The following is a 22,743-nucleotide window of genomic DNA, read 5'->3' as shown; positions in this document are numbered from 1 at the left end:
AGGTGAAAAATCAGCAAACAGGGAAAATGCACAGAATGTAAGACAGAAATCAGTTTCAATTAAAATGAAACCATGAATAGTTTACGTGCATAGAATTGGCTTGAAATAAAAACATTTAAAAAAAAAAAAAAAAAACACTTAACTGTACTGAGGAAGTATTACAGTGTCTCTTCTGTATTTAAGCTGCATTAACACAAAATGGCCAGTAGGAGGAGCCTTTGTGTGTGTTTTTTTTATAACATCGTTTTAAAAACGCAGGCGACAAAAAACAAATGACAGTATTTAATATTCTCGTTGCAGATATAAGTAGCAGACAAATAGCTGACATGAAATATATGTATTTTTCAAATCTATAAACATTGCTCATCGTGTTCACGAAGAATAGCTAACAAGGAACATTGTTTTACATTCTCATTTTTTTTCAAATAACAAATCAAGATTGTTCCGAGGATTTGCGTGTGTTCTCAGTCCCTTATGTGTGCAAGCCAGACATAATGTATGCGATAGCTGCAGATCGACAAACATTGACAGCTATTTAGGAAAAACTATTGAAGTCATTTATTACTCACAGGAGATGAGTTGCGAGTGTACAAGCCCAGTGTGTGGTTCCAGTATAAGTACAGGCTGCAGGCCGTGAGCCTGGGCTGGAAAACCTCCGTCGGGAGGTAAGTAGACTTGAGGCAGAGCGGATACTACCAGAGTCCTGGCTACTCGCATGTCAACCTGGATAGACAAGAGGATCAGAAGTGGGAGGATATATACAGTATGTCTAGGTCATCATTAATACGAGACCAAATGAGCATGAGTAGACTCATCACATTTAGATGCTCAGTGTTATTTTTATGAACACATATTTAACATATAGTATGCCTCTCAATGGATGGAATTCGTCACAGTATTTAACACAGAAAGCACACACTGGATCAATTGCGGGAACAGGGCACCCGAGCCGTGAGTGCCTTGAATGCATGGTCTGTAAAAGGAACATCAAGAGGAGTACTAACCCTAATATACTGTATCACCTACTCCAAGGATTTGGGTTTGGCCCATTGAGATATGACCATATTTGAGCATTTTCCACTCCTTTAATACAATCTATGGTCACACTGAACGAGTGACTCACCTGTGCAGGAAGTCCTGCAGTGATGTTGGGCCTGGCAGTTGGGCTGGTGGGCAGCGTGAAATTGGCCAATCGACCATCCTTCAGCAGAAGCCTTTGTGCCTGAAGCAGATGGACGTATTGATTACAAAGTACCTTACCAAAGATCACAAAAGAATCGTATTCGTTTTCAACAGTCACAAAGTACATTCATGCCACAAGTAATTTTAGTGTCGCTCCAAGTATACGTACACATACATAATTCCTGCAACGAGCAAAGAACAAATGGAAAGTAGATGTATGGCATCTAAATTAGACGATGAGTGATCATTAAACTGGGACGGTGTGACCCTGAAACTAACTGTAAATAATGTGGCATCCAATAGACCATGTGTGTCAGACGTCCGTCAAACGTCTGTCAGGTGGTCCAATCTGGCCCGTGGGGATAGAGAACACATTCACAGGAATTTTTGAATACAAGTAACTAATTGCTGCTAATTTTGCCACTTAAATGACCACTAACCCCTTGACATGACATTCTGGAATTGGCTGCTACTCAGGATTTGACACCTGATATTGATTGATGCACTTGGAAAGGCTAAAAGATGCCAACTTTCAGAAGCAAAGTAAGCCTACTGCATATAAAAGGCTGTGCCACCTTTGCATTACGGTTCTGCTAAAATGAATACCTCTTGTAGGAATATTTTATGACAGTGAATATTGCAAAATATCTGTCAACAGGATCAGTTCAAAAGAAATTGGTTTGGTGGAACCCTTTTGAATTGTTTGTTGTTTTATAGATGTTGCATATTATATATGAATCCATTTTGATCTATAAGTTGCACATGCGTAAATGAAAAAACTGAGCCTTAATACTGTTGAAATTGCCATCGCTTGGTTAAGAGTTTCAGATTGCTCATATGATTTGCAACAACATTTGCAGCAAGATAATAATTGATAAATGTGAATATTTTCTGAAAGTATTTGGAGCGAAACAATGGGAGCATTTTGGGAAAGTTGTTATATATAACTTATTAAACCCAAAACATTCTGGTCCCGCTCACTTGAGATGGGGTGCATGTGGCCCGCGAACTGAAATGAGTTTGACAGCCCTGCAATAGACACTCTGTAACACTGGCTGTCAAGCAACAGGAAATACCAGCAGGGACTGCTTTGTATCATGTACACACATTCTTGTAAAGGCATTTTCTGTCGCTGTTTATTCATAAAACAATGGCAAGCATTTTTTTTCATAAAATAATGGTAAGCATGCATTGAAGAAAAGAAAGTCACCCCGGACGGAAGCTGATGTTATTTTTTAACACATAAACACACCGCACAATCCAAACATTATAACTCATACAGGTCCCAGAGTTAGATAATTTACAACAATCTAGATACCTCATGAGAAAGTGGGAGGGCTCCATTGTCTGAATGGAGGCTGTCGTTAGGAGAGCTGCAATCTGATGCTGGGGTGCTGCTGGGAGAAGAGTCTGCGAGACAGAATGCATGCATGAACTCAAACAACTGGGATAGGCTCCTGCTTCACGTGACACTGAACAGGATAAGCGGTATAGAAAATGGACGGATGAATACAAATCTATTGTGCTGTATATTTGGAAAAAAAATAGTGCAGCTCAATGCGGAGACTCTACCAAGCGTTTCTGTCCTGTGCTTGACGGCAGGAGGGGCACTCCTCTTCCTCTGCAACGGGTTTGGTCTTGTGCTGATGAGCTTCTTTAACTTCCACTTCAATGTTGGCTCAGACACTGCATGCAAACAAAAAAAATAAAAAAATAAAAACTGAAATAAACAGGCAAGGAAGCACGCGCACAGCACGACACACACGTGAATATATTTAGCCCATGAATTGCAGACTACAGAAACAGCAATGAAAGACGTACAAAGTACCTCAGCAAGACTGTACACACTATAAAGTAAATGCTTTAACTACAATGTTATATTTTGAAAATCTATCAGAGAGGGGCGAAGCAAATATCTAAACCAGTGTTAATAGAGTAAAATGTTTATTTTGCTCGGAATCCAAACCCCACCACCCACCAAAAAAACCAATCACCCAGGATCTGCTTCAGAAAAGATACAAGGCAGAACTTGTATCCTATGTCCCTAGGCCATGAACCAAAACCAGCACGGAATCAAGATTTCGGAATCAAGCAAATCAATAATCCCATTAAAGTAGTAGTGCTTAGTGCGCTTTCAGAGGTGTGAAGACGATCAAACCACTCCTCTGACTGTGAGAGAAACCTGCTCTGTACTCTCACACAGTTCATTTTACACATACCTAAGTCAATGTTATGTAACTGTTTTGGTTTTTGTGTCTCACTGTCACTGTTGTTTTTATGACTTGGAAGTTTTTGCTCGCCTTCTTTCTCTTTCTGTCCCTGCAGGCCTGATATATCATGCCTCGTCTTTATCCTAACGTACAGTACACTCCTGTTCACGTTTTCATTCTCTTGTTGTGGTTGATGAAATACAAAGACAGTTAAAATGGAAAATTAGCATTTTTTTCACCTAATGGTGGAAACAAGACAGGAACAATAGCTCACCTGTTCGCCGCAGTTCTTTACACTGGATGTCACTGGGTGACGGCTGAGACTTTGGGGACATGTCTGGAAGTGGGTGCCTTGGTAACCAAGACAAATGCAGTTTCAACAAATATACAGTAATGGGACTCTGTTTTGAGTTTGTTTTGACTTACCCGTATCCTGGTGTAGGACTGCTGTGTTTTGGGGTGGGCTGGCTCTTCATAATGATGTGCTCTCTGAGTTTCTGCCTCACCAGTGGACTGGCTACAGCACCTGCAGGTCAACATCACCACCACATCAGCAAGCAGCATCAGGATGAGCAGCATCTACTGTACATTTCACTAGTAGTATCAAAGCCTGGGTTGCCAGCGCCTGGGGTCTGTATGTATGTGTGGCGCTTGAACTGCGGACAGTGTTGGGTAGTAATCAAGTGTACAGTATGTCACCAGATTATAAAATTTAATTACAAAATGTATGTACAGGTAATTGGAATCCATTTCATTACTGGGAGAAAATCCATCCATCCATTTTCTGAACCGCTTCTGCTCACTCGGGTCGCGGGCGTGCTGGAGCCTATCCCAGCTATCATGTGTAATACAATTACACCCCACCACTCCACTAATCAACTGAAATTGAGAAAACAAGGAAAATTTTCTTCTGAAAAATGACGCAAGCAGTATCATTTATGAATGGCAACATCCAAAGCTGTCCTCAAGGCTACTCCCCATTTCCTGTATGGGGTGCAGCTTGAGGTGTTTCCTGAAACAATCTGGCCGGTTTGATGTAGGTTTCTGTATAAACGCAATTTCCTTGGAATCTGAGAGCAAAATGGTTACAGGACAGCTGGAAATCCCCTTTTTATTGAAACATAGTGATCTATGACTCATATAAAGAAAATGTCAGCAATCTTACAAGAATAGTATACAACACTGAATAAATATTGTACATGACACACTCACTTTGTTCATTTTTACTCTTTCGTATTAACTGTTGTAGCTCTTCTTGTTTCTCAGCCTCCATCTCTCTTTGCCTTTGTTCAGTGTTATACTGGAAAAAAAAGAAAATGATGATGAAACCAAATATGCAAATGCACAAAGAATACAGCACCAACGAACAGTACATCAAAAACTAAAGTGGCAGTGGTGTCAAATCAATTGAATTTGCAAATAAGCAAATGCATTTGCAAATACTCAATGGCACGTTTTTCATACATACCTGCAACTGTTGGTATGAAAACTGGGAGCAGTGCTGAGAGGTAAAGGGTCCCAGGAATAAGGGACGGTGGGGAGCCAGCATAGCCGAATCTCTGCCTGGATGAACCAGCCTCTGGGAGACACTTAGGTCCATGGACTGCTCCCCACTTTTGGGTAGTGAAAGACCTTTGGTGATGGCATCCACTACAAGTAGAACAGAAAGAGGAAGACATTCATTTTGACTAATGGCCAAACAGGACATGTAGAATTATAGCATCAAAAGATTAAGAAGGTTGAATACAATTTGGTTTATTTTTAGGATAATTTGTTGATTGCACTTGACATAAGATGACACATGGTGAAAACAAAACTCAAATCCATTTCATTATTCTGTTTTCTTTCTCCCACGGTGAACTTAAAAAAAAAAAAAAAAAAAAAAAAGTCAAAATTTAGCGCATGTGACAAATGAACCAAACTTCAGTGTCTAAAAGGACAGATAGATGCAAAGGTGAACATGATTGAGAAATGGAATGTACACATCTTTTTCACTGATTCCATCAAAAATGAGCATAATAATTGATAACGTAATCATTAAGAAAATAAGTTGATCGTGCAGAATTGATTCAATGAGGTTTAAAGCAATTGTGGCAAAATCAAGTGTACCGCTTGGCTGCAACCATTTGTGTTTAAAGGGAGAAGTAACAACATGACATCAGCTATAGGAAGTTGAGTTACATGGAAGAAACTTCAGGACATTTACTGAGCCTTTACGCCTGCATATGACGGCAACCGACAAGATTGCTCAACTGCAAAGATTCACAAAAAGATGTTCCCCCAAAGTAAATCATCAATGCCAAACAACACAAAAAAAGAAAAACAAAGAATCTATATCCCAAGGTTGACTACGCCCTGGACAGACCTCCAGCCAATCGCAGGGCACCGATGAATGGGAATTAATGCCACTACTGTGACATGCAAGTCAGCTCTGTGAACCACTAGACTACCAACGCACAACAGTACAAAGCAAACCTGCAAAAGTTCCAGTAACAGTCCCTCCTCATAAGCATGATTAGTTTCATGGTCACATGCAACTCGATTTGGGCCCAGTTCCCAACAGTCACACTGACTCACAGTCAAATAATCATCTCGGTGAGGGTGTTTTGGCCTTGCAAATGTCCCTCCCACGCCGTTACACCCCAGCAGGTCAAGTTGAGACTAACACACAGCAGAATAATATAAGGAGTTCATAAGACTATTAGGATTTACAGTACAAGCTAGAGTGATGCATTTAAGCATAATGGTTTCACGTCTGCTTTTGTGATTAAAAGCCCTGCATGTACAGCATTCGCATTAGCAACATTAGTGTGAAGTGAGCAAAGTTGTGGGGGATTCAATTGTCTTATTTGAATCTGTGAGGAGTACAATCAATAATAAAAAGAACGTGGTTAGCACATCTCACCTCAAATTGAAAACAACTCCGGTTTGTATCTCTCCTCTGGCCTTTCTGTGTGGAGTTTGCATGTTTTTCCCGTGCATCTGTGGATGTTCTCCTGGTACTTCGGCTTCCTCCCCCATTCCAAAAATATGTGCGTTAGGTTAAAGAATCACTGCCTCCCTGATGGTTGCAATTGCCATTGGTGTAATTGCCATGGTGTAATTGCCCATAGGTGTGAATGCAAATGGTTGTTTGTCTTTACAACGGAATGGCAACCAGTTTAAGTTGTATCACACCTCTCGCTCGCTGAGAAGGATAAGTGGTAGAAAATTGATGGATAAAAAGAACAACTAAACTAAAATCATGCACTGTAATCTTAACAACAAAAAGAAGCCAATACTCATCCGTCAACCTGCATGTGCTGCCTAATGTATTAATAGAACAAAAACGTCATTAGCGAGGGTGGGGTAGCAGATTGCCGGTATGTGTAAAAAAAAAACAAGAACATGCACGCATGTATGCTGTTAAGAAATGTTACGTCCCGTGGATTTCTCTTTAATCTTCAATTGAAAATCATGCTACAGGGGGTCATGTATAGGTAAATAGTTTCCCTTTCAAATGAGCATTTAATGATAGCTTTTTTGTTGTAACACCGCTTTTTGGCAATACATTGATTACCACTGGAAAGCCCTATTTTTCTATTTTAATGACGCTGCTTTCCTAAGGAACATGGATTCGTGGGGTGATCGGCACAGCCAAGTATGTGTCAAAATCTTCACTGCCTATGCCAAGCTTCTTTTTATTGACTCTTGTTTGATGTTCTGTGGTGTATTCGATGATTGAGGTCTTACCAGTGAGAAGGAAGAAACAGAAAATATTGGCAGCGTTACAATGAAGTATTTTAATGGGAAAGTAGAGGGTGTCAGTGTGAAAAGGCCTCAACACGCAGTCAGTTGCTTGAGTAGCTTGTGGAAAAAGCACACACAACCACTATAGCCAGATGCCATCTCCTCCTGCCGGTCATCAGCCTGGTCTCACACTGCTGGAGTGCACAGGTGCACCTGCACAATCTGCTTTTGACTGAGAGTCAACAAGGGATTAATTGAACAAGGCAGTATGTGTATGCACTGTTGCTGGACTTTGCATTGGAGAGGTTCTCAGTATTCTTGAAACACTCCCATTTACTCAAAGATCTATCAGTTTAGTGTGCTGCCGTTTTAAACCGCTGCAAACTCGAGTTCAAATAATAAGCATGAAACAGAATAGGTTTTTTTGCCATGATAAAACCTTTAAGTGTTTTATAAATAGCCAGAACTGTAGACGTTTTTCTCTCCCTTCTCATTTTGAGCATTGTTGTGCTAAAAATAAACAGGAGACAAACTTCTGGTTTCTGTAATGGCATATTTGTTTCACAACCATCCATCCTCTTTCTTTGGGCTTTCTGCACGCCATGCACATGCACACACACAGACAGTTGTGCACTTCCTGTATCTAAAGTTAGTCTGCACCATAACATCCTCTTGGTTCATTTAAGCGAACAGAAGCTGCTATTTTGGTTGAATAGATTTATCGGCACATTGCGGCAGCTTGAGAGCGCAGATGTCTCTCAGTTGTAGTTATATCCACACTGTGGCCTGTAAATTTGGCTTTGTTTATTGTTGGGTTGAAGCGAATGCCGCTTTGTTATTGGATGGAGTTCAGTAGGTAAGTCACGCTTTCGGCTAAGTGAGAGTTACTATTTGTGTGCGTACAGTCTGCACTGCATCAGACTTGAGGTTTCGACCTGGTTTGATGAGCAACATTGCAGTGAAAATAAAGGAGGGATATACTAGTATGGTGACAGATCAATGCATCCAATCACCCAACACACTCACACCCACTTACATCCACATCATTGGGTACACCTGCACATTCTATCCAGCCATCCATTTTCCAAACCACTTATACTGTTCAGGGTCGCAGGCAACTGGAGCCTATCCCAGCTGACATCGGGTGGAAGGCAGACGACACCCTAAATTGGTTGTCAGCCAATCACAGGGCACATATAGAGACTGACAAGCATTCACGTCAACACCGAGTGGAAAGTCAACCCCCGAGGCGTGCACGGAAGTCAGGGCAATGTACCACTGCACCGTCAGTGACGTCATGCATATTCTCACGAGCTCCACTAAAAGATCTTAATCAAAGTCATCAAACTATGAAGTCTATGTATCAAAATGAGGTAATCATATTTGAAACAGCTGTTTGTATTCTGCAGAACACTTCTACAAAGCTACAGCCACAATAATAATAATCATATTTCCGAATGAATACAGCTCTTAAATTGGATCTTATTGGCTTGTGCAAGTGAACGTATGTCACTATAATGCCCACTTTGAGCAGTTCCTCCTACTTGCCACCTATCCCTCAGTTTCCCGTCCTCCCCCCTATTCTTACGTTGAGAGGAATGCACAGCTGTTAGGGACATTCTGTCCCTCTGCTTCCGAGCAGCTGGAATATCAATCTCCAAATGCGTGCATCCATATGTGTGTGTTCTTGTGTGTGTGTGTGTGTGTGTCCACCGTATGCCGGCCAAGATATTAATAGCTTGCAGTTGCTTCTTTTGCGTGTACACAGCAGGTCTTTGTGTTTGCATATGTAGGATTGGAGCGTGCAACAGTTGAAGGTGCTTGTCCATGGGCATCAGCAATGGTGTGTGTCTGTGTATTAATAGTGCCCCTAATAGAAGCCGTTTGTTTCCATTGCAGGGAGCCCTATATTGCTCAGCGCAAGTTTCAGGACATGCATTTTATATTTAGCATCACCTGTTGTTGTGCACATGTTACAGAGTGCAATCATGCAAGTGTGTGTGGTGACGTATTAATAGCAGCGCACAGTGCATTTGTTGTTATGAGCATTTGGCATCAAGTGCATTAAAAGCAACTGCCCACACAAATGTTTGTATTTGTGTGCGTTTTACCCAGAGTTATGAATAAAAACGTTTTGAGATTATTAGTGTTGACACGGAGGATAGATAAACGAACAATGAATTGTCTAAGACTTTCTACCGTTTGTGCACGAACAGCCTATTTCCCTCAAATATTGTCTACAAATCTGTCTAAATCGGTTTTAGTGAGCACTTCTCGTTTGCCGAGACATTTACTCCAGGTGTGGCATAATAAAAGGTCACTTTAAAATGTGCAGTTTAATTACACAGCATGATACCACAGATGTTTTGAGTGAGTGTACAATTGGCGTGCTGACTGCAGCAATGCCCACTGGAGCTGTTGCCCATGAATTGAATGTTCATTTCTCCATAAACCGTCTCCAAACGCATTTCAGAGAATTTGGCAGCGCATCCAATCACCCTTACGGCCACAGATCACCACACCAGCCCAGAACCTCCAGATAAAGCATCGTCACCGTCAGGATCGTCTGAGACTTTTCACCTGGACGGCTGCTGCAACAAATGGTTTGCATACTGTCAGAAACTGTCTCAATCAAGCTCATCTGCATGCTCGTCGTCACAACCTGACTACAGTTCGTCATCGTGACTGACTTGAGTTGGCTGAAGCTCACATTCAATGGCGTCTGGCACTCTTTCACTGTACAGGGTCGATATTAGACAGCATGTATGACGTAGTGTAGCTGAGCGGTGTGCTGATGTCACCATTGTGGATCAAGTGGTCCATTGTGGCGGTGGGGTTACATTATGGGCAGGCATATGTTATGTACAAAGAACACAGGTGCATTTTACTGATGACATTTTGAATGCACAGAGACGCCGTGACGAGATCCTGCCCATTGTTGTGTCATCCATCTAGCACCGTTGAAGTACGGGGAGATATATATCCGCGATTTACACGCTTTTCAGATCCACAAATATATCCGCTATTTTTTTTTTTATGTTGTGTGTGTACAGCAAGCAACAGCAGCAGTGAGCGATAGCAACACTGCCGCTTAGAGGATGGAGGGACGGGCCATCCCACACGTTTGAATATTCTCAACTTATGTGTGTGTGTGAATATCTTTAAAACTGCGTTACGTTTGTCTCAAAAATAAATGCGCGTGCCCGCTGAGCCACAAACACACCTTCAACAATTCGCAAGCAGAATTGAATATTTACAAACGATAAGTCATGATAAATGCACACACAACATTAAAAAACGTGTAAATCACGGATATATGTGGATTTGAAAAACACGTGTAAATCGTGGGTATAACTGTGTAAATAATTTAGAGACAAATTTCTCCCCATATTGAAGAGCTGTGGATCAACATTCCACAGGCCACAATCAATAACCGGATCAACTCTATGCAAAGGAGATGTGTGGCACTGCATGAGGCAAACGCGGACTGGTTTCCTGACCCCCTTACCTCCCAATACAGTAAAACTGCACATTTTCGAGTGGCCTTTCATTGTGGACAGCCCAAGGAACACCTGTGCAATACTCATGCGGTCTAATTAGTAACTTGATATGCCAGACTTGTGAGGTGTTTGGATTAGCTCAGCAAGGGAAAAGTGCTCACTAACAGAAACCGATTAGACCGATTTGTGAGCAATATTTGAGATAAATAGGCCTTTTGTGTACAGTACTTAGAATAAGTCTTGGATCTTTGAGTTCAGCTCATGAAAAATGGGAGCAAAAACAAAAGTGTTACATTTATATTTTTCTTCAGTGCATGTTTATAGGTTAATGAAATGCTGCTTTAAACCAATTGCCATTTTAGTTATCTAATAAAAGTTTTAGGACGGTGACCCTTGTTGGAACAGATTTCTATCCTTCTTCAACTAACTTGAGTCACAAGTCTCTTGATATGGTGTCCATGAGGTTGGTAAGGTTGTGTCAGCTCACTAGGAAGTAGCATGGACACAAGCCAGCATGCTCTTCAGTATGGTTCAAATAGATTTTTCACGACACAGACAGACTGCCGATTGTTAAAAGTGTATCCTTATTTCTACAAAGGTCATCCTCGGCGGATGGGAAAACTAAGGGCCTGTTTAAACAAGACTGTTTTTAACCGAAAATGGATGAAAACGGTCATGTGGGCCATTGGTTTACATGACAAGAGCATTTTTAGAACCTGAAAACGCAAACACTGGACGACCAGTCTTACACAGACGTTTTATAAATTGAGAGGTTAGACTGTGCAAGCTCATGTATGTCAAAACCAAAACAATCATGGCGGATAATAACGCTGTAGTAGTGTTTGCGTTGATGACCGTTCTCCAGCAAAGTGTACATTTACAGCCCTACTGCATCTGTCGGAGTCACAAAGTGTTTTGAGTTTGACTATGCTGTCAACTGGAGGTGACATTTTTCAAAAGTGCAAATGAAAATTTGAAAAGTTACTACATTGTAGTGTCAATGAACCCATTGACTTTCAGAAGTTTGACGCCGAGACGAAAATGTGTTTCAAGTGTATAGGTTTTCACACAAGGTTACCTGGCTGCTGGCACTATTCTAGCATTTTCGCAGTTTTAAAAAAGCTGCCTACCTTGTTTGAATTGTGTTACTGCGCATTCTTCCCATCTTGTTTCCCACACACAATATACAAGTAGTCCTATTTCTGTGTTTTGATGAGTGTATCGCAGTCATATGAGTTGATCTTAAATCAGGAACAGGAAATGTGATCTAGGGCTGTGGCCTGTTCAGAACACTGCGCTTATTGTCAGCACGCTGTTGCGGCTTACGTTGGCAAACACTGGAGACTTGTAAAGGTTCTTTCCCAGGAAAACGTCGACATAAAAGGTACAACCCGAATTGATACCTCGCAATGACTATTCACTTACAATTGACTTAACCAAGCATATACCAAATCAGTGGACAAATACATTTAGAACAGTTGACAATGTAATGTAATATTCTAATGATGGCAAGGCCAATCAGCACTCTGTTAGGTGAGAAGTCAGAGAAGTTGTGCATTTCGTTTCGGTAGAGATCTGCAGAAATCTTATTCAACTGAATAAGATTGTCTGAAAGTTGTCCCTGGTAGAACAGTGACAAGAAACACGCCTGTCGCTACCCTTTGATCACAAGTTCCTTACGCATCTTATGTCAAATAGCATTCAAAATCAGTCAGGAAATCGAGTACATTTTTTTAATTTGAATTTTCAAATAATTCCCGATAAGAACTAATAAGTAACCTCAACAGTCCAATCCCTTCTTGTAATGACTAAATTAAGAGATTTATCACATCCTGTGGTGGTGAAAATAAAACAATTTTTGAAGGCAGCATGTAAAGTGGGGGGGGGGGCGGGGGAAACAATTTGTTACAGCAATAGAGCCGTGAGGGCATTGCTGAGGAGTTGCAGCATCTGCCACTTATTAGTGCCGCTTGAGTGGCTTGTAGGATGACAGGAATTATCGAATTTTACAGTACCAATCCATCCATCCATCCATCCATCCATTCATTTTCGTACCGCTAATCCTCACCGGGGTCGCGGGCGACCCGAAGCCTGCCCCGGCTATCTTCGGGCGAACTGAACCCTGAACTGGTCGCCAGCCAATTGCAGAATTTTACAGAATACAGTATATACATAAATATAACGAAATGCAAGTGTGAAAAAGCTCGGGCAGGAATGAAAATACATATACTGTACCTGAATAATCTAAATTGTAAAGAACAAATGATTTCTTTTGAAATCAACTTTAACTGAAAGACAGTATAGGAAGATAATGATGTTTCCCCTCCACTCATCCATTTTCTCTACCTTTTATCATCCCTAGGCTGACTTTGGTCGAGAGGTGGGGTACATCCTGGACTGGTTGCCGACCAATCACAGGGTACATACAGACAAACAGCCATTCACATTCACATTTACAGCTAAGAATAATTTAGAGTCTCCGATCAACTTAGAAAGCTTGTTTTTTGGAATGTGGGAGGAAGCCAGAGTAGCCAGCGAAAACCCACTTGTACACGTGGAGAACATACAAACTCCACACAGGAAGCCCCAGATTCAAGCTCGCAACCTCGGAATTTGGAGGTAGGTGTGCTGATCACTCATCCACCGTGCTGCCGCCTTATTTCCCTGGAATCATTATTCCTTATTAAGACGTGGGACAACTGTGCTTCCAACTTTGGAGGCAGTTGGTTAGTTTGCCACTTCAAAACAGAAACTGCAAAAACCACGTTGCTTTGAACACATCAAGACAACCAACAATGAACAAGACACACTAACAACCAACAACTGTGGAGGAGAAAGAAAAGAAGTAAAATATTGCAGCATCCAAAGATATTTAGCGCAGAAACATTGTAAACTAACTTCAGCACGTGTTTCTTTTTGTCATTGTTAATCCTGTGTTTTCAAAAATGTTATAATGCCGTCAAAGACAATGACAAATCTGCTTGACCAATGAGCAGCCTGCTCATATACCGGCGTATCGGCTCAGCAAGCTTAGAACGCATACTAACCAGGTACTAGCCGTGTGTTACCGGGCAGATAGCGAGTACAATTGAGTCAATCCTCTTGGTACTGTGCAGTGGAAGCAAAACAGAGTACATTGATCGTCCTGTGCGGTCCTTCCTTGCTTCTCAGTCCACATAATATAGATAGAATCCCATGTAATGTTAAATTGTCATCTATGGTTTTATTCTGCTATTGTTCTCTGTTTTTGTTTTTGCTCCGTTCTCACTTTTCTCTCTGTCAGGCCCATCTCAAATCTCGTTCTGTCCGACTGCACTTTAAATAAATATTCATCGCAATACAAACTACCACAGAGGAAGTATATCAAATTCCCCTGTTGCACAGAAAAACTGTTACGGCGTAAAAACACATACATTCTGCATGAGCCACATGAGGCCTTTTCCACGAACCGACCCTTGAGGCTATCACAACTTGTAAAGTTAAATGGACAACACCTCGGATAAGGTGGCACCCTTCGTGCTGAATAAGAAAAGACTCATTATTATTCCTTTCCAGCCTTTCACACACACACAGGCAGATACTGTATCAAGCCATTCAAAGGACTAATTATATCTTCTTTTAATGAGACTGAAACAGAGGAACACATGAGCTGAGAAACTTGAGAGGCAACAGAAAGCAGACAATGGTGTCAAATCCTCGGAAGAGGACAACACAAAACTAATGTAACCCGAAGCCCTGTAATAGCACCCAAACTATGAGCTCATCAATCCAAAGAGGGACACAACATAGCAATATTCCATAAACTGTTGCTAAGTGGGTGTGTATTTCTTCATGCACGTTAACGTGTATGAATGCTATACATATCTGCCTATTTTCATTTTAAGAGGCTTATAGGTTGTGACACGTGAAAGCATTTGTCATAATAATGTAAACACATTCGACACAGCTGCCTTTAACTTCTGACATCACACAACCAAACATCTGTTGCCTAGCAGAAAACATTCCAATTTTATTATGGGTAGAAATATGACCAGCAAGGGGGGAAAAAAAGTCACATTCACAGTATTTGTGATTTTTGTCACCTCGCATTCACATTATAGTAAGGAATATTGTATAATATCTATCTATCTATCTATCTATCTATCTATCTATCTATCTATCTATCTATCTATCTATCTATCTATCTATCTATCTATCTATCTATCTATCTATCTATCTATAAAAGAAGAATGGAATTACATCAAGGATTTATGTAATATCAAAATTCTCATTAAGCAGGACAAATTACATACAGAGTTCATACTCTAGTTACGTTGTTGTATACAACATTGTTATATTAGTGAGTTCATTGAGGGAGGACAGAGTTCATGTGACATTCAAAACCCCTACAATCTTTTCCCAGAAAGCTTCGATGTTATAAAAAAGAGAAGAAAAAAAAAAACATCACCTACCTTTGTGAAGCTAAGTTCAAAAGAATCGACGCATAGCCACTTTTGCACTCGGCGGACAGGCATATTTAATGTAAGCATATCATGTCACACAAAAGAAAAAAAAGGAAATAACTTTGTTATCCATCCTTGTCGCTGAATAAGCTGGTCGTTGCTCACTGACTGACTAAACAGGTTTGTTGCAGGTTTGCTGGTGTTGTTTCGGCAACCTAACTAAATGTCTTTAATTGTTAATTAAAAAAAAAAAAAAAAAAGTCCTCCGTCACTGAAAAGTGTTCATAAACACTCGCAACCAGTCTCATCTTGAGTGTGATACTAGTGGTGGGAGGGTTCCATCTGTTGCAGTGTCAGTCTAAGGGATGCTCGAATTGCATGGGTGTATGTTTTTCCTCCTGGTTAAGTATCACGCAAAGTCTGAACACGTTGAATGAACTGAACCAAGTTGTAGGTTTTTTATTTTTTATTTTTTTAAGAATATATTATCCCTGCCAAGTAGCCAAATGAGGTTGCCAATGTATTAGAAACGCCTTTGAGTATAATTAACTGCACAATGCACACCTACTTGGCAAATGTTTGTGCTCCAATAAGGATGTCATTACATTGGGTGTACCTCATGACATTTTCAGCCAGTACATAATAAAAGGATTTCTCAATTAGTGACATTTAGTTACTCAACTGCAAAACTGCAGTTTGATCATTACGATTGCAAATGTATATTTGTGTGGTACACACTGAGTTCTTCTTGGTACTATTACAGAAATCTGGATTGGTGGAAGAGACTCACAATTGTCAGTGCAGATATTGTTATGTCCTATGTCAGTGATTAACTAATTACATGTAACTAGATTACATAATTTAATTACAAAACGTATGCATTTGTGATCCATGACATTACTGGGAGAGAATGTGTAATTGCGTTTCAATTACAGCTGCTTTTGGAAATTTCTACGATTACAGCCGTAGTTACATTTGAAAAATAATTGCAAACGCTCAGACTTTTTTTCAAATCACTTCCTCCTTCTAAAGCTGACGCTTGTGATTGGCTCGCTTTGGTCATGTGCCATTCTGTCAGTCTCAAACATGACATACTTTTCCAAATATTACCTCAAAGCGCCACCTTGTGGTGCAATCTGTTAGTTTGTCTGAGATTTTTGAGAAGGTTAGACTCATAGTTACACTTTTGAACCAAAAAAAAAAACGTTGACGTTTCATCTTTATAGTTTTGGACATTTTTATGGAATGTTCCCTTCTGGGTTGTCATATGAAGCAATATTGTCTAAATTGTGCACATTTGTCAATAGGTCAACATGGTATGGTATGGTGGTTTTCCAAATGCGGTACACATATAATGCAACAAAAAATTTTTTTATGATTATGTATTTTAATTTCATCATTTTGTTATCAGTTTATTATTTGTCTAAAGAACAAATTGTTGTTAATTCCAAAATAATGATTTACGATTTTAATCCACTTTTTTTAGAGGAAACATCTGAGGGCCCTGATGATACATTAATTCAAAATTAAGTAATTAATCTTCCAAACCGCTTCTCCCCACTAGGGTCACGGGCGCGCTGAGGCCTCTCCCAGCTGACTCTGGGCGAGAGGCTGGGTACACACTGAACTGGTTGCCAGCCAATCGCAGGGCACATAGAAACAAACAACCATTGGCACTCACATTCACCAATGGACAATTTAGAGTCTTCACTTAACCTTCCGTGGATGTTTTTGAGATGTGGGAGGAAACCGGAGTGCCCGGAGAAAACCCACACGGGAGCGGGGAGAACATGCAAACTCCACACTGGCGAGGCCGGATTTGAACCCGGGTTCTCGGAACCATGAGGCCGATGTGCTAATCAGTCGTCCACCGTGCTGCCTCATCCAAAATTTCCCAAAAAGTAATCAAAATGTCACCAAATGTAATTAGTTATATTACTTTGAAAAAGTAATTGAAACAGTTATACTACTATTACATTTTCAACAGGGTAAATTGTAATTGTAACCAACTAGATTCCCAAAGTAATGGTTTCGTGTGCGGTGTGGTATGTATGCCATTTCAATTACACCACCCACAAAAAGAGCAGTAAGGACACACATTTTATCTTTGGTGTGTGGGGCTTCTCACATTTGAAAAATGGGTGAAGATATTAAAAATCAGTTGATGTGATTCACACTTTAAGTGAACGTTGCACCAACTGATTAATAGAGGTAAGTCATCTTTTAAAGCGGAGTTGTTCCTTTGACGAAATATATAATATTATAGTACTTAACCTCAAGTGTATTCAACTCCAGATACCTTAATGTACAGCTACAATACTGTTAATTAAAATGTAATGTACACAGCAATTGGACAGTAGCAGATCAGACGCTTATTGAGACAGACTAAATATTGAAGTAATGATGACTACTCATATGCATTGCTGCAGTATGTTGTGTACCTGTAAGGTGCACACATTTGTTCTGAATTCCAACTCAGTTGGCATCTCCCATATTGTTGAATGCAGCATATCCATCTCCACCTTCCATTCACATCACTGTAACCAGCAGACAGTGGACGACAGTGAACTGGGCCAGTGTTTTATTTCATTTGACCCAGACTGACCCTTAACATCATAAGGTTTACCATTGTGCAGTTCAATTGTTTAAGGGGAAAATGATGGCTTGAGTTAGAAAACATCACCGCTAACAGCTCATCCTTCCAGTCATGAGGTCGCCTGTGGCCCGAATAATTGGGGATATGTTCAAATAAATTGAATTTCATGGTAGTTCTTCCGAACTGAACGATAACCGTTTGACACTAAGCATTATCTTTTGCCATCCAGCGGGTATGAAACAGTTGCTTCATGCGAAAGGTAAAAGTGAATCATATTATGACCTCTAGGCAATTATTTTGGTGATACTTTGGGCCAGTTTTTGAAGAAGCTTTAAAAGAGTAGAGTGTTTTGATTACAATATGCTCCTCTCAACATATAGTTGTTGTTGTTTTTTACCCTTGTTATGGCACTTTAAATGAACAATGTTGCTACCGTAATAAGGCACATGCATGTCAGGCTACTATAGACGTATGAACTAGAAAATGGATTTGCTGCAGAAAGTATGTATCAGTGTTAAGAGATTCTGTGTCTTAGCCTGAAATTAAAATCATTACATGCCTTGAGTACTATACTTTGCTAAAGTCTTGAGCCACCATTAACTTTACTGTGTTTTAATTGCTTGTTTTACAGCAGTCATTTTGACATCGTAAAAGATTTAAGGTTAAGACAAATACGGTGAGAATTTAGATAATGTTCTTGTCACAATTGCATTAATGGACTGTCTCCAAACCTTCCAAAATACATAGGCGTGCCCCAATATTTGTTTCACAATCATTTGAAAGCATTCAAATAGGCTGAGCTTCCAATAAATCTCCAAGATGAGTTTAAAAGTGACGAGGAGAAAATAGGCGTACGGTATGGAGTAGATGGGTAGGAGTTCAAGGTGGAGTTTTGTGGCCAGTAGGGCTTACTCCTCTTCGAGTCACAGGAAGCCAGTAGGAATGGGAGGAATGCAGTCAGGCAATACGTTGATGGAGAGAGCAGCGCTTGACGGGCAGATTGCCAGGAAGCGTGATAGAAGAAGAGTGAGTGGCTAAAAAGTGGCTACTAAGACATGGAACAATTAAGCATGCCTCCATAAATCACAGTCACACGCTTAAAATAAACAGTAGATGGATGCTTTGTGTTGTGTAACATATATGTTTGTGTGGAAAATGGGTGATATAGTCAGTCACACATGTAAATATTTATTAATAAAGGTTTTCACTCGTACAGTGGAGGTGAAAAAACTTCACAATAATAAAGGACAACCACGGGTTTAGGAAACTAAGCACAGTGAACGACTGGATGGTAATGAAGGCAAAGGCTGCTCACAGTGGTGGGTAGCCTCGAAAGCCTTTCCACTCCCAACGGCAAAACAAAGTCAAGCCACAGAGGGGGGAGATAGCACTCGGTGCTCGTCTTGTTTCTCTGGAAACTGACTTTGACGATGGATGGAAAGAGTCCCTTATAATGCATTCAGTTTGAAAGTCTTAGTTCACAATTGTATGTCCCTCTTTGAAACAGTCTGCACTGGAGCCTCTAAATTACTCAAATGTCGAACTGAACAAACATTTGATGGCAAGCTAGCTGATTCTTTTGTAAAATCTCATGAATCTTGATTAAATCTGAAACAGCATTTGCAGTCAAAGCGCCACAGTGCAAATATGATGGGGGAAATCATATACCGGAAATATATACAGAACTGTACCATCTTATTATCCACATTGAGGCTTGGATGATTGTGTAAACAGAGATGAGTGTGGAAAAGGTACAATTATATTTTTGACATTATATTTATGATATGTCCAAGTTTCCTTCACCAGATAGAAAAAAAGATCCACAAATATTTCGTTCGACGGCTTCCACATGACAAAATCCGACTGACAGTCTTTCCCTGTGCAATTAGACCTCCGTTGGCAGCCACATTCAAATGAGATCAGATTCCTGCAAAGAAACTTTTTTTCCACCAGGGGGTGGCACTCGAATAAGTCGCATCATCTTTTTTTTTTTGCTACAGACACAGTATTGGGGATTGTTGGTGTCAGACAGAACACTCACCCAAAATCCTTCAATCTTTGCTTTTTTTTTTTGAACATTTTTTTACAGGGGTCATGTGACGGCAGGACTGAGAGTGCTATTATGAGGGATGCTCTCCAGACCAATACATACTTAGAGGTAAAGCACTTGGTCCACCATCTTTAGAGTAGATTGTACCAATTGAATTCTAGTCTTTGCAACCAAACACAACCCAGTAAAAAATAATGTATTACCATTTGGTCAACATAGGTCAAAAAGTGTACAACTTTAGAACTAAAACACACTTCTGTGTCCCTCTTTGCCCTTCCTCTGGCGTTAATGTGCCCTTCACAAAATACTGGTATGAGTCAGAGGTGATGCCCCAAGGGCCACTTCCAGTTGTCTGGTCGCTCAACATGCTGCCCCTTGACCTTTGCGAACAAGATAAAAGTTTGATGGTTTATTTGAATTACACAAATACAGACCATTCAGACACTTTTTTCTCCCATCATTTCTTTACAAATCTAGTGCAGTACAAAAATGAACATATATAAACAATATGACAGGAGAGCAATATTGGAGACCTTTTTCACTCTTTCTTCTGTCTGGAATTATGTCCCTTGTGAAGAATTGAGGCAAAAATATGCATTACTTGACTGTAACCAGCAGTGGTGCTGTTGATTCAGTCACACCCCGGTTACAGTCTAAAGAAGAACAACATGATATCAGCGATGGGAAGATGGGCTACATCCATGCAGGCCTCCTCTGAAAATACAACACCGGCACGGAAACAGGAGTTCAGCACACTCTCACTGCTGGGCTATCCCATCCAATGACTCATATTATTTTTACAAAAAAAATCATCAATTAAGTCACAGTGGAATTAGTGGATTAAGGATATGTAATCCAATACCTATCCCGAATCTCATTTAGAGAAATGTCTACAACTCATGCTGAGGCATTTAAATGCACCTGGATTTGCATACACTGCACAGAAAGCGTTAAACATGATGTAGCTAAAACTGTTCATGTTTTTATAGCTGTTATTATTATAATACTGTTTTAGTCGTTTGGTCGAGTTCCACTGCTCCATGGTGGTGATGCCTCACCGCAGAACTATGATCAGTTATTCTTAGTATGTTACATGGGGGAGATGTGATTTATAAGGCAGGGGGAGGGCTTCCATAAAAGATGTATATTCATCTGGAAAAACAATACGCAGGACAACTCAATCCTGTTTTTAATACTCCATGCTTGAAAGAAGCGGTATCTGGTGTTGAGACAACTACTTCCGTACTCCCAGCCTCTTTCCGGCCTTTAACTATACAGCCTCCATGTTTTGATCTCTATATGTCTGTCTCCTGCAGCACTGCTTCACATTAACGTTCTGGTTCTCATTTTTAGCAAAGATCTGAGTGGACACTCTCCGGGGTGGGTGGGTCTGTTTCCAATTTTCTCCCCTTCCCCGTCCTAAGGGACAACACTTCCAAAACCAAACAAATACAACCAATATAACAAATATTTTCTTTTCGGACTGCAATGTTAGTCCTGCTTTTAATACATACAAACATGATTATTGAGCATTTTTCTCTGATAAAAACTCATTCACAAACTTTTTCACATCAACAAAACAACCAGAACCTGCACTCATCAGATCACAGAGCATAAATGATTGACACTAGCGATACACTGGCCACTGATTCCTACTCTCAATTACAATCATATTTGCTTGTTAAAAAAAAAGACAAACATTTATCAATTGTGTGATATTTCCTACCAGCTTTGTTGTTCCCCAAGTCAAGTCAATCAGAGTGGCAGCCGTCTGAGAGGTTGTGTGAGAAGGCAGATCCCGCTTTGACGGGAGTGGTGCTGAAGCGCACTGACTCAACCGCTTGCCACAACTGGCTCTGAAATGTCTCGCGCTTCCCTTCATGTGAGCGCAACGAGCTCGTCTCTCTTCTTTCACGCTCTCTCGCCTAATCACTCCCTTCAGCTCACTTTTTCACAGACACAGTTGTTCTGACGTATCAACCTCCCGTAACTTGTTAGTGCCGCCCCTGTGCCAGAAGCTACAGAGGTCGTGTGTTTCTGTTGCGTGTGTGTGTGTGTGTGTGTGTGTTCCAGAGAGTAACAGATTGTGCTTGTGTCTGACAGACAATAGCAGGAAGTGTTCATTTAGTACTCACAAAGCACAGAGGATGGAACTATAACAGGGCTGAGCATTACCTGAGTTCAGTGTTTACAGTTATATATATCCAAATTAGCCAAATGAAATCTTCTTCAGTATAGGAATATATTGTAAACAACAAATAATATAATAAATAAAAAGACTACAAAGAACCAAAAATCCATTATCACTGTACTTATTTACAACAGCAGACAATGAGACTGAATTGTATGTCAAACTCTACATGAATAAATACAGTAGAAACTATGTATGACCAAGAAACTCAGCGAATAGTCAGCTGCTTTCAATGTAGCAAAAAAAATTCCATGCATTGATGAATGCTCTGTACGTAAGCAGTTGAGAATGAAATAAACACCAACAATACTATCAGCGGTGGATTGACTATATATAATTGAATAATAAAAAATACTACACTATGGATATCCAGTATATGCATAGGTGAATGTGAACAAAACCAGCCAGAATAGGCAGCAGCATTGTTTATGATGACTATACTGCACATGGATCGACACTACCAAACTTACTGTACTGTATATGCACTCAGGATGTTGTCATGGATTTGAGGACCCATGAAAAAAGTATCACTTTAGAGTATTACTTTAGCATATCAATGCTGAAAAATGAAAATACTAATTTCTATGGCCCCTGTCAGTCATGGGCCCTTATAATCATCATCACTTATCTGCCCCCTACAGTGGTGCCCATGTATGCACTTGAATGAAAGTAGCAATTTTAACATTCATCCATTCAGACATAGGATAATCTGGCGTTTGATGTGTTTGCTCGGATAAGGGCAGAATCGGGAGAAAAACAGCCGATTATGTTAACGGGATTGAGGCACTTTCCTGGAAGGATGCTTCCAGGGTCCTCCGCAGCTCCATCTTCACAGCCATCGTG

At 40.4% G+C, this 22,743-nt stretch overlaps 1 protein-coding gene across 2 annotated transcripts in view; it reads right to left on the bottom strand.

Moving 5' to 3' along the window:
• The window catches only part of LOC133483360 (histone deacetylase 7-like), a 42,925-nt gene extending 21,185 nt beyond the window's left edge, over positions 1-21,740 (bottom strand). Inside the window, exons 1-9 of one of the 2 annotated variants that reach the window (XM_061784488.1) lie at positions 21,436-21,740; positions 4,861-5,042; positions 4,605-4,692; positions 3,819-3,918; positions 3,667-3,743; positions 2,755-2,868; positions 2,501-2,592; positions 1,124-1,222; positions 570-723 (exon numbers count right to left, since the gene is read on the bottom strand). In XM_061784488.1, coding sequence (XP_061640472.1) covers positions 570-723; positions 1,124-1,222; positions 2,501-2,592; positions 2,755-2,868; positions 3,667-3,743; positions 3,819-3,918; positions 4,605-4,692; positions 4,861-4,992 — 856 coding nt within the window. In that variant the 5' untranslated portion in view covers positions 4,993-5,042; positions 21,436-21,740. Of the gene's footprint in view, positions 1-569; positions 724-1,123; positions 1,223-2,500; positions 2,593-2,754; positions 2,869-3,666; positions 3,744-3,818; positions 3,919-4,604; positions 4,693-4,860; positions 5,043-15,072; positions 15,211-21,435 lie in introns of those variants that run through there. The other variant, XM_061784489.1, reaches the window with a different exon arrangement.
• Positions 21,741-22,743: the final 1,003 nt, after the last annotated feature.

The sequence above is a fragment of the Phyllopteryx taeniolatus genome, chromosome 9 (genome assembly GCF_024500385.1).
Source record: "Phyllopteryx taeniolatus isolate TA_2022b chromosome 9, UOR_Ptae_1.2, whole genome shotgun sequence".
Lineage (NCBI taxonomy): Eukaryota > Metazoa > Chordata > Actinopteri > Syngnathiformes > Syngnathidae > Phyllopteryx > Phyllopteryx taeniolatus.
Note: the sequence above shows the minus strand (reverse complement) of the source record. Positions and strands in the feature narration are given on the sequence as shown.